We start from the raw sequence: 13402 nt of genomic DNA, 5'->3' as shown, positions 1-13402 counted from the left end.
TATGGTGCATGCAGCATATAAATCGTTCTTATATGCTCATATTCATGCGAGCGATAGAAGGAGGCGATAGAAGGGAGGCAACAAGGGAGGCGATAGAAGGGAGGCAACAAGGGAGGCGATAGAAGGGAGGCGATAGAAGGGAGGCAACAAGGGAGGCGATAGAAGGGAGGCAACAAGGGAGGCGATAGGTTGCGTGCAGCAAAATCAATCAATCAATCAATCAGTCAATCAATTGTTGCGTGCAGCATAATCATCGCATGCTCACTACTCTTTCGCAGAAAGAGGAGGAGCGTTTGCGTGCGTCCATCCGACGTGAGAATCAGCAGCGACGCATAAAGAGAAGCTTCATGGCAGCGGCCGCCTCACAGCCTCCTACCCGAGCCTGATCACTATGACGATGAGGACGAGGAAGACGAGGGCGCAATCTCGCTAGCTGCCATCAAGAACAAGTACAAGTCGAACAAGAAAGGTCGAGGTAGGTGCGCCACGTGTGACATTTAGGTTTCTTTACCGGAGTTTCTTTTTGTTAGGAACGTCATTCCAAAGATGCTTTTAACCGGCGTTACGCTTGAAATTATTAAGTTTTCTTGTATATATTTAAATTGACTACGCTACGAATTTTCTATGGTAAAATTTGTAAAATTTTTGTTGCCATTTTTTTACATTAAAGTAAGAACAAACGGACTAAACGTATCGACAAATTCTTACCTGATAAGATTGTTTCTCAACTAGTTCAAAATCAAAAAACCTGGACGATTTGATATTAGATGTCTGACATTAATTGCTTGCTATGGGCTATGTATGCGTCACGAGTGTATTTCACATCAAACAATATAGTAAATAAGAAGTATAATGCAGCAATTTAACCATAAAAAGTGAACAGAATTAGTTATATTTTGTGAAAAGTGGGCACTCATTTTTTTTATATTATTATTTACGCGTGACGTAATCACTTTAAATATCACTCTGATTTTAGTAATTAATAGAAATGCGTGGACTGGCTTACCAGGTTCAATTGCGTGGTTAGTTTACGGCACTACTTGCCTCATAGCTTTCACGTTGCTTACGACGTGCAAGGTGCGTAGCTTGTAAGTCAGTGTAGTTCGTGACGTTGGTTGCTGTAGCTCTGATGCTAGATTACATTCATATTGATCTTATATGAATCTGAATAAATGTCGCGTATTCTGAATCCAAGATTCATAAACTAAAGAAGGTCACGAGGTGACATTGTATTGTGATATTATTTATATTGAGATATCATTTGCACTCAATGGAGGTAGCTGTGGGCCATATTTGATATTGTGCATGACTTGCTTGTGGTGAGGGGATCGTCCGCCATGCTTACTCATCAGACAGCGACGAAAGCAGAAAGGAGAAGGAGGACGCGCACAATTTGGACAGCGAGGGGATGATGTGAGTTGAGTTACCAGTTCGCAATGGACTCATGTGTAGCCTTAAGCCAGCGCACAGTCGTGGCGATTTTTATCGCTAGTAATGGCGATTTTGTTGCCGGCGACAGAATCACTGAGAGATCGCCACGTGTGCGCTGCATGGCGTGGCGATTTTGACGCAGACACTCGTCGCTGGAATTCAAACATGTTTGATATTTTGTTGCCGAGTCGCTGAACACTCATGAAACAAATCGAACAATGCAGCAGTATGTTGGCCGACAGATCGTTGCATTGTCGCCGGGTCCCGACACGTGGCGATTAAATCGCCACGTGTGCGCCGCGCTTTAGCCTCATGATGATATAATGGCTTGAATATAAGAAGAGAAAGCATTTAGATTTGATACACGCATTAGCGTTATGCGGTAGGAGTGTATGGTATCGTGTGGTGGTGGGAGTGAGCTGGCGCAGTGCGCACATTCACATTATGTTGTGAGTTCATCATATATAGTTTTGTTATCAGTAAATATCTTTCTCGGTGTTTTTCCCCAAGTTAAAATCATTTTTTAAAACTGCTTCAATTATATAGTAACCAGTTATTATTGATAATAATATCTATAATAATAATAAGTAGTAGTAGCAGTAGCAGTAGTAGCAGTAGTAGTAGCAGTAGCAGTAGTAGCAGTAGCAGCAGCAGTAGCAGTAGTAGTAGTAGTAGCAGCAGTAGCAGCAGCAGCAGCAGTAGCAGTAGTAGTAGTAGTAGTAGCAGTAGCAGCAGTAGTAGTGATATGAATATAATTATTATATTTGTTGTTGAGTCGAGCAGCCGGTAGATGTGAATAATTTGTTGTCGGGCTGCCACGTCGGCAATCCTTGCTGCTCTAAAAATGCATGCACATGTTATGCCTCTCTTGCAGAACGTTGCAAAGCGCAAGAGAAAGTCGTCCGGCAGTGACGATGCACCGAAGAAGAAGAAGACTTCGCGAATGCTAGTGGACAGCGACGATGAGGAAGACAACGAGGAGGAGGGTGGAGGAGGAGGAGGAGGAGGAAGTAAGGCTAGTGATGAGGAAGGCGCAGGAGAGGTGGAGACCCCGGAGGGAGGAGGAGGAGCTGCAGAGGAGGCGGGCTCGGACAGCGACTGAGACGAGCGGAGAAAATAACCGCGCGTGGTGATTGCATCCAAACGCGTGGTTTGGTTGTAGCTAGGTCCTAGGGGACCTAAGACGCATATGTGGTAGACCGAGGACATGACACGTTGCTGCGAGTGATGGATCGTTAGACGCCCCCCCCCCCCCCCGCCTCGATAATATAGCCTGTATATACGTATAGAATATAGCTTACGATTCACGGAAAGGCCAGTGGTGTTTCTCATTCCTATTACTTTGCTGCGCGAAAATGTACTGTATAATCAAGAAAACAATGTCAATCGAGCGTGGATGGATTTCGTGATTTTAAATGCGTAAGTGCACGTTTGAAGTAAATGACGGGAAATTACAATTAAAATAGTTTATAAATAAAAATAAAAGGTTTCCTCGCTGTACCAGGATAGCGTATTTACGAAATTTGTACAGTTTGATGTTTGTTTATGATTATGATTAAACCAAGTGTTGAACCGCAATGTGAAAGCGTCATTGCTTATAATTTTGCAAGTCGTTTGATAATAAAAAATCATTATTTATGCAATGTGGAACCCTTCGTGTTAGATTAACTTACGTAGATCGTGTATATATTATCAGTTCACAGTCCGGCTTTAAGCGGAGAGTTAATGATGCACAGAGAAAAAACACAAGAAGACGTTCCTCTAACAATGTATATTTTATAACAACATGATGCCTATATGTACCAGTGCCAGTATACAGCAGAGGGCAGCACCTGTGCCGCAGTGTCACCGTGTAGTCGGTTTGCGAGTTCTAGGAGGGCGGTCGCATGACGTGGGAACGCGCACGCGCATGAAGGCTCGTTGATGTCACCGTAAGCACGATCCACGCTATCGTTAAAAGACGACGAAACGACAGACCAATTATACCTGTCACGAGTATAAAATAACATAATTTTTGCGTAACACACCAATGAAAAAAGTCATGGCATTTTTTAACTCGACCGATATTGCCATTTCTGACCATGAGCGGCAAGAATTCGTGGGAAAAGTGTGATAGCCAGACACGAGAGCCGGACTGACGGCAGTGCTCTCAGTGTGCTGTGTGTAGTACCCCACACAGGATGTGTCCTATACGCGTGTGTGCGCATACAGCTCACACTATTAACCGCTTTGGTTTGACGGCAGGTTCCGTGCGCGTGGCTGCTGCGTTAATCACATATCGAGATTAATTGCTCCGGTGTCCGAGGATTACTAGGTCCCGTAGTAAGTAAATGGAAACACGTTAACGTTGGCCGAACTGGGGAGCGAATGATGTCTGGATGGTTGGTTCTCCTATAATCATATGAATATCGGTCCGAAAGGGGCTTTTAACACGAAATTATGGAGTTGTAACGTCCTTCGTAATCAAGTGCTGCCATCTAGCATTCAAATTTAGAAACGGGCAACAGCCGCTGAAAAAGGCCACCGCAACAGCACCGTTACCGTGACAACGACAATACCGCTGTGCAACGCACGTTCCCACGAGTCGACCGGCTTCCTACTCTGGCGCCATCTAGTGGTTCTAGCGGGTACAGAATGTCACAGCAGCAGACGGTGTGCGCTCCGTGGCATACGGGCGCCCATCATGTGTTACACTGCGTAACATAACAACACGTATCGACACAGTATTAATGGTTTAACCCTTGCCTCCACCATTTCCACCCATATTTTGCAAAAAACAGTTCTAAACACAGTATAATAAGCAAATAAAACCACTAAGGGATCTGATCAGGGGGATGGACAGGCAATATAGCACAACATCATAACAGAGAGATATATTTACAAATTTCATATAGCTATATGCCTGATTTCATATCAGCTGGCTGACTGTCTGTCACCACTCAACAAAAATATCAATGTCTCATATGTGTAAAACCCTATATGCTTGTTAACAGTAAAATATTTGTCTTTGTCATTATCAGCGCACGCGAAGAACTAAGCGAAGAAGAAATTAAAAGGCGTGTCTGAACATCGGAAAACAAAACTCGGTCTCTAGATCATGTTTCATTGGCTTGCGCACCACTGTCGCTGCCATTCGCACGCAAATTTAATGTTCTTCCTTGTATAAACGTATCGATGATTTAAAATACGATTATATATAAATACGTACATACATATATATATATATATATATATATATGCATATATATATATACACGTTATACATCTATCTTAGAACCTCGTGGAAGAGTCGCGATTGCTCTATGACCGCTGACACGACCTTATACCGGCTCTTATACATACATCATAGCATGGGAGGACATAGCATGGGGGACATAGTATGTGGGGACATAGTATGGAGGGAACACTGTGGGCGAGAAACTATCCGAGAAAAAAATATTAGCCATATTATGCTACATACATACATTTTACACTGTGTAGAGAGATGTAGATTTCTGTGCACGCGAGGTACATGCAAAAATAACACCTAGTCCTATGTTCACATGCACATATACACATGAGCGCACTCCATCAGGCTTTTACCTACCCCCTTCCCTCCCCTCCCCTCCCCTCCCCCCCCCGGTTCCCATTAATATATGGACGCAATACTATAAACACTCTGCATCCCTTAAAACGACGCTAAGAAACGGCTGGAAAACCTTACGAAAAAAGTACATTCACTATTTGCTACAATAGCTAAAAAATAGTCCATAGCGTCGCCTGCTTGCCCAAGACGTCACCACCAGAGGGCGCCCGAATGAGCGAGGAAAACGTCACTCGGATTGTTCGTTACCCTTTCTGTGTTCTAACGCGTTCGTTCGTCGAAAAAACGAATTTCTACAACGAATTCACGGCGAAAGATCGCTCCGCTATATGGATAATCGTACGAGGCTGATTTGACGGCATGGCGCCCCCTGCTGGTGATAACGTGGTCGGCACGAGATGCCGTTTGCCGCTTGTCTGACAGGACAGGCAGACGAGGCTGCACGCACACACACACACAGACAGACACATACACACAGACAGACGCGCAAGCGTGTGCGTGTGTGCGTGCGTGTGTGTAACAAGATACCTGAGATGACTGCTGTGCTGACACTACCAAGACACCTGAGAATATATACAAAGACGGTCGCTACGCCCCCTCCCCTCTCAGAAGAAAAAGACAGCACGTGCGTGCGGAGCAAGAATCGGACCGTCGATCAACCACCAGGGGTTACCCGCGTCGAAAGCCTTGTCACCAACTCGGTCGGAGAATGGAGAGACTCAACGATAGGTGCGAGTCAATGTCACCGAGTGGGTAGGAACAAAGCTCGCGACAGCAAAGCAGATTCAGAGAATAAGAGGGAGAGAGAGAGGGGGAGGGCGGAAGAGAGTGAGAGAGAGAGAGAGAGAGAGAGAGAACTTCGACTTAAGGCAGGGATCGTACAGCTACAGCACATGCTTTTTTTCAGGGATTTTTCAGGATATTACCAGGACTCAAGATTTGAGCTAAATGCAATCTTTTTACATGGTACCTTCCATTTAATAATTAGTGAGCAAACGCTGACCTAAATTTTATGGCATCTCAATCAGTACACAGGGATATATCTTCAGTATATTAAACTCATTATTACAACTTATTATCATTTGTAAAATACGGACACAATACTGACAATACACATGTGACGAATTTCCGGGATATTCCAAGTACAAACATAATAAGAGCCTTTACAGGACTGTAGACGGTTTCCCAGGATTTGCTAGACCCGGAAGACGTGATTTTAAGATACCAGGTATTGCCAGGTTTTCTGGACTCGTACGAACACCGAAGAGTGAACGACATACGATTCGTAGCAACCCTCGAGTGGGAAGAAAGAAAGACGAATTTGTGGCGAATAAAAATTCTTATGCTGTGTCCAAAGATATACTTCACCAAGCTGGGTGAGAGAGAGAAGGGCAGAGAAAGGAGCGAAAGAGGGCAGAGGTACATGAAAGGATAAAGAGAATGAGAGAGGGAGAGAGAGAGTGAGAGAACAAGAGAGAGAGTGAGAGAACAAGAGAGAGAGTGAGAGAGGGGGCAGGGCATGCTGGCTTCAGAATTGCCGATCGCATAGCATGATATTTTGGATGACGTGAGAAAATAGAGAGGGGACCCCGAAACAATTTCACAACAACACGACTCGCGCACACATCAGAGAACTTACAGAGGGAATAAGCCAACGAGAAACAACTCCTAGAAACCACAATTGTGTACATACATATACATATATGTATATACACACACATATATATGAAAACATGGGCCATTCTACTTGCGTTTTTCATAAGGGTATTACACAAACTCAAAAAAAACTTATACGACAAAGCACGACGTAATGCAAACGACTTTAAAAAAAACTAACTAAATCTAGTTGATTGCAAATTCAAATTAGATTTCCAATCGAAATCGCACGCTTGACGATTTATCGACAGTTGTTCCATTCGTGGTACAGGCGAATGTGCGTCCGTGCATGGTACGTGTGCGTGTGCTCACTCCTCGCTGAAAACTACTTCTATAAAATCGACGATTCCTGCTCTCTAAAAATCACGCCACGCGCACACGCCCAAGCTGACCTGTTTGCAGCAGCGCTGGTGGCGCCACCTATGCCGCTAACGCTCACTCGCCGTTGCTGCTGCTCCTTGATCCCCATTGAATCAGCAACAAGAAGAAGCAATACATATGTATATGTGTATGTATATGAATATATATACATAACCTATATAAGGGTGTAAACTGACACAAAGCAGTTCTACAATGACACAATTTAGTCCCCAGGCGCGAGACTGCAGGCGCAGTGGGCAGGTTTAGTAGGAACAACAATAGATCATTAACCAGCATAAAATCGGCTCGTTATTAAAATGCACCCCCACCTACCCAAATACACTGGAAACTTGCATAGTGTAACGAACAAGTGAGGTAGTTAAGCACCAGGCACGATCAAGCGGAACACCATCAACATCATCGTCGTCGTCATCGTCATCATCACCACTGCCATCACCATCATTTTCGTCAATGTCATCATTATAAGCAGTATCATCATCATTACCATCATCATCATCATCATCATCATTATCATCTTCAACATCATCACCAGCATCGTCATCGTCATCGTCATCGTCCATGCTAACATCATCATGCATCGCCAACCACTGTACGAAAAAAACCCACGCGTCGCTTGGTCGTGCCTGGTATTCGAGGTAGCTCGTTACCACTTCCTAACACGCAAAGAGTCAACAACACAAAACTCGAAATGTGAATGTATCAAAAATAACCAGACGCCTCCCCTCCCCTCCCCCCCCCCCCCTCCCCTCCCCTCCCCCCCTGATCATCGTCTCTGGTTCGCGAAGAATAAAGCCCCTCCTCCACCCCCTGCGCACCATGAGCACGACGAGTAATTAGTAATCAAGTAATCGTTCGTCAGAAAGGTGTGTAAACAGTAGTGAGTAGTAGTAGGTAGTTGTCATGGGGAAGGGAGCGGCGTGGTGCTGCTCCCCCCGTGATACGCACGCGGCGTTGTTGGCAGGTACAGGTATAGTAGGTAGTCAGTCAGATAAAGGCAGGAAGACGCGAGCAGTAGAAAAAACGTTAGCGTTAGAAAATAGACTTCGTTTCTTTTCCTCATTTTTTTTCCTGAGTCTCGCGAGCGCCGATGCATGCCGCCGCCGCGCGTCGACGATGCCATCCTCGCGTTTCCACGGTAACGTCCTCCCGTTTCCACGGCGACGGCGCCGACGCTTCGCCCGGCGTGTGTCGGCGCTCGCAATCGGAAGGCAACTAAGGGTTAGTCGTGAACCGTGTGGGATACAGTGTAGCTGTGTACATGCAGCCTGCTCTAGCCTGGCAACCACGCACACGCACGCCCTCGCATCCCGGCGACGAGCGGCGGCGCCCTCTAGGGAGCGGTACATTCGAGTGTGGCTAGGCTAAACTGGGTTCAAATGCGCAGAACGTGCCGCGACACCGGTGACGGCGGAGGACGCAGCAGCGAGAGAACTATGAGGGCAAGCCTCGCGACGACGACGACTCCGCCCCGCGGTGACGCCCTCTACTGGTTCCCCGGCCGCACACGGACGCGCGGCGCTATTCGGCGATGGCGGCGACGTGCCGCGTTTAATCTCCGCGACAGGTTTCTCGACTAAAAGCTACGGGCGTACGACGATCTAGCTATAGCTCATCCTCCTCGCCGAACACTACAACGCTGTATAATGAAATGCAATGAGCGCGGTTGCCGCGGCGACGACGGACACTCACGCGTGACGCCACCTAGCGGTTGGGCGCGCACGCGACTGCGTGCCGGCCGGGCCGCGGCGGCCGGTGGGATGAAGGGATGGAATGATGGAACTCGGCGAGCTACTATCTACATTTCACGGGCTCCCGCGTGGCCCGCGCCGCGGCCCGCGGTCGCGGCGATGATATAATATACAGATGCAAATGCTTCGATGACGCCGCTCCGCGCAACCCGCCGCACCCCCCGCTCTGCTCGTGGCGGCGGCGGCCGCCGCAATAAATACAATACAACGGCTGAGAATGGACTACGGAACGACGACGGCAGCGGCGGCGCCCCCTGCCCGCCGCCGCCGCGACTCCGTCATCATTCAGGCAGCGAGAAGAGCTCCTTGTGCAGCGCGGGGAACTCGAGGTGCTGGTGCATCATGCGGAACTTGGAGAGCACCTGCACGTGCTTGCTGCTGATCGCGCGCAGCTCGGCTGTCAGGTGCATCAGCTTCGTGAGCGTGTCATCGTTCGAGTGTCGCTTGTACAGCTCATCCTTCAGCGCTCCGACGACACGCTCGTACAGGCCCTCTATCATGCCCAGGTCCTGCAGGCCGTCCCGCGCTGCAGCAGATAATCATTAGCACGCAATTAATCGCTAGAAATTAGTAAGTAAACATATAATGTAGTGTCCCAATGCAACGGTTAGCATGTAATTAAATCGTTAATAATTATTATATAAGGATTAATATAATGTGTATCACAGTGCAGCAATTAGCGCATAATTAATCATTAATAATTATATAAAAATATAAAGATTTTCTACGCTGCAAGGCACACAGTAATTAGCATATGATTAATAATTAATAATCACTATACACAAATCTGCATAATGTCCCATGCTGTAACATGCAATCAACAACAGAATAAATGTAACAACTTATAATTATTATGTAATAATAATGAATTAATATCATAATGCTTAGCGCTGTAACATAGATGCAATAACGTCAATAAATTATAGACTAACAACCAATTAACATGATAATAAATTATGATTAAAACTATTAATACCCAATTAATAATAATTAATTAATATCTTAATGTTGCATGCTGCGATGAGCAAACACATGAGCAATGTCGACTCATCAATTAATTAAAAACCCAAAATTCCTAACATTCCAAAAAACCTAACATTCAATCATAATTTGATTTACTTATACCCTGATAGTATTACATCTGAATCGAATTATAACTCGACTCAAAACCAAGTGTCTTAAATTATTACACCATAAGATATGTAATATACCAGTTCTATAATATTATTTAGTTTTAACTAAGTTGTTACATTCAGTATGCATCACACATAAAACTTTGTAATAGTAGGAAGACAAAACCAAAACAGTCTCGGTCCAATTTTCATGCGGGAATATTAGATCTGAAGCAGACTTCTACATGGATAACAATCTCAAAAGACTAAGTCTTGATCTTGATCTTGATGAGCACGTTGAGAAGCCTCAATAGGCGAATTTTAATTTTAATTTTAATAGGCTGGAAGACGTTACTGGCGAGTTTTGACGCCAGATTGAAAGGTGTCAGGATCTTCAGCAGAGATGAGTGCTTCCTCAAGGAGTCAAGGTGATTCCACTCATAAACTGTCCTCGTGAAAAATGAGTTCTTATACTGTTCAGTACGACTGAACGAAACTTTGAAACACTTTGAGTGATCATAAACTGATCGTTCTACTAAGTTTATGGTTTCGTACTCGCGTAGATGACCGGTTTTGATTTTTCGGCAGGTTTTGCAGATAGGTTCCAAGAATTTATTAGCTTGCAATTCCCAAAACTAGATCCTCAGCCATCCTCTACGTCACACGTTCAAGTCATACGTGACCTTGAAAAAATTCATGCAATAACCAAATTTTTCCTCAACAGAGAACGAAACGAAAAAGCTGCGCAAGTGCTACAGAAACCGCCGCGCCGTGGCCGGTAGGTGGCTCCGCGGTACTCACTCGGCGAGAGGAGGATGGTGGCTGCGAAGAGAGCGGTCTCCATGTCGGTGAGCTGCACAACGTAGAGCTCCTTGACGAAGATGAACACGCTGTTGATCAGGTCCATCTCCGCCGGATCTGCACGAACAACAACACAGACAGTTCAGACAAACGCCGGCGCGCGAGCGTGTATGTAGCCGAGGCCTGGACCATGCATGGTACACAGTCAAACCTCGGTTATCCGAACATCAATTATCCGAATTTCGGATTATCCGAACAAGATCTCAAGGTCCTGTGAATATTTAATAAGCCACTATACTAGCTACTAGACCATCAGTTATCCGAACAAAATACTCCCCGCCCGCCTCGATCGGATAATCGATATATAATCAGATATATAATCGGATAATCGATATATATATCAGGCGTAAATCATAAGCAGATCCCCCTATTATTTACTCTTGATATATATTGTAGCAACGCTAATGTCATTCCGCGAAAGCATCCAATACCAGCTCACACACATGCTAATTTTACACCATACCAGCTGCATGGCTAGAAGCAACAATCTATATCTCCGGACTGCTGGACACAAAAGTGACAAAACAGCTGCTAATAGACAACCGGGGTGCAACCGCACACACACCGTTAGCTTTCACAGGGTTTAGTTTCACGCTGCACACTAGCCACATGTAGTTTGCGCTATAGCTTTATTGCAAACCGGACACTATAACCACATTACTGCCCATTAGCGCGGGTCGTCTTTTCGTGCCGTTGCATCTTAAACCCACACATTACACATCTAAAGCTATCTCTATATCACCTCTATCATTAAATTGCCGCAATGTGCCATCAGCCCTACGTCATACCCCGTCGGCCATCTACGTGGCCGATGGGGCGTAAAACATCTCCACCCCGACTCGCCAATGGCCATTCATTCCGTCATCACCTTAGAACTGTCCATAGGCGCTAATAAGGACCCTATGCCTTCCCTGTAGCCAGCAGTGATTGGTAGAAGCATATTTGGTAGTGGCATCGCGGCTCATCTTGCAAGAGGGGGTATAAAACAGCCCGCATGAGAGACACGAGGCTCTCGCTCTCACCCTCGTCTGTTTCTAAATTTACTGTGTAGCGCGCAACCTTAATTTTTACCCTGTGTAATTTGTACATGCTTTTAGTGAGTAAATAATATACGGTGAAGCGGCAGTTGTGAACTACATCCCTCTATTCTAATTTTACTCCTGCTATTACACACAATTACACTACAATTGTGCACCCATTTCACGGCGCACATAGCACGTACACAGCTATAGCGCACAGTTGTCTGGCAGCAGAAATTATCCAGCGACTACAATATATATATACAAACACACATACATACACACGCAGGCACGCAGGCACGCACGCACGCACACATACACGCACGCATGCAGGCACGCACGCATACATACGTTATACTTTGTTCTACCCCATTTCATATAATGTTGGTGATGTACAGAGGCCGTGAGATAGGATCGCCAAGTGCATCCGTTACTACACAATACTGGGCATGAAGTTCCCACTTGGTGTCTAGTCAGAGGCTAGCAGATTTTAAACTAAACTTACTAATTTTCAAATTCAAAAAACCACGACTGGACCTAAAAAGGGCGTGCACGTGCACTCGCCTTGCTAAAAAAAATGTTGCCTAGATCATTTGGCGGATGGTCAGTGGGCTTATCAGGTAACTAAGCTGACTGACTAGCAAAAAAACACACACTATCTAACTTCTAACCGTGCGATGGATGACAGCACAACACCGTCATGACGGGAGGTCATCCACTGTGTGGCACACGACACTGCACACCATGTTGTCATGACGCTATGTGACGCACGCCGCGCCATCATGACAGGGCGTTGTGACGCACGCCACGCCATCATGACAGGGCGTTGTGACGCACGCCGCGCCATCATGACAGGGCTTTGTGACGCGCGTCACGCTGCACACTGCGCCATCACGACACGCAGCCGTGACACTGCATGACGCGCGGCCCGGCGGCGACGGGAACGGGAACGGGGGACGGCGTGCGCTAGTGACGTCCCGATGATCAATTATAATCGAAAGTGAGTCATTTGCAGCAACCGTCTAAGCGCTCGATTATGAAAATCAATAATCAATTATACAAAAATTTTTAATAAAAAAAAAAAAAAGTACAAACATTGATGAAATGACTCTTTATTCATTATTTCTTTATTTATTTTTTTCTTTATTTTTTTGTTATTTCATTTTTTGTTTTGTTGTTACTTTACAGCTTAAATATTAACCAAACACAAGCAAGTGTAATGTATTATAAGATATATGATATATTTCAATATCTGGTGGCCGCGATCAATAACATTCAACCAAATATCTTCGATCATCGATCGGTTGGGTGCAACCGATGATCGATGATGAAATTCCAATCGATTCCCATCACTAGCGTGCTCAGGTACCGTCGCTGTAGAACAACATTGTACAACTGACCCCTGAATGTTTTTTGGTGTCGATAGCAGAGGAGTAGTGAAATCTCCCCTACAGAACAGGAAAGAGTACGAAAAGTGCATGGAGCAACAGATAAAAATAAAACTTATAGTAGAAAGAGAGATGTAGGGAGAGTGGAAGAGAAAGATGGAGAGAGAGCGAGAAAGAGAGAGAGAGAGAGAGAGAGAGAGAGAGAGAGAGAGAGAGAGAGAGA

The 13402-nt window shown here is 45.4% G+C and overlaps 2 protein-coding genes across 2 annotated transcripts in view; one reads left to right on the top strand and one right to left on the bottom strand.

Moving 5' to 3' along the window:
- Window positions 1–3074, top strand: part of LOC106813244 (RNA polymerase-associated protein LEO1-like) — a 19319-nt gene extending 16245 nt beyond the window's left edge. Inside the window, 1 exon segment of the mRNA XM_014817334.1 lies at window positions 2306–3074. Within this exon segment, the coding sequence (XP_014672820.1) occupies window positions 2306–2533 (228 nt within the window). The 3' untranslated portion in view covers window positions 2534–3074.
- A 4743-nt stretch (window positions 3075–7817) lies between these two features.
- Window positions 7818–13402, bottom strand: part of LOC106813245 (probable nuclear hormone receptor HR3) — a gene marked incomplete in the record, with an annotated part of 9497 nt that continues 3912 nt past the window's right edge. Inside the window, 2 exon segments of the mRNA XM_014817335.1 lie at window positions 7818–9325; window positions 10713–10829. Of these exon segments, the coding sequence (XP_014672821.1) occupies window positions 9081–9325; window positions 10713–10829 (362 nt within the window).

This window comes from Priapulus caudatus, unplaced genomic scaffold, assembly GCF_000485595.1.
Source record: "Priapulus caudatus unplaced genomic scaffold, Priapulus_caudatus-5.0.1 Scaffold744, whole genome shotgun sequence".
NCBI classification, from domain to species: domain Eukaryota; kingdom Metazoa; phylum Priapulida; class Priapulimorpha; order Priapulimorphida; family Priapulidae; genus Priapulus; species Priapulus caudatus.
The sequence above is the reverse complement of the archived record's forward strand: the minus strand, read 5'-3'. Positions and strand labels throughout refer to the sequence as shown.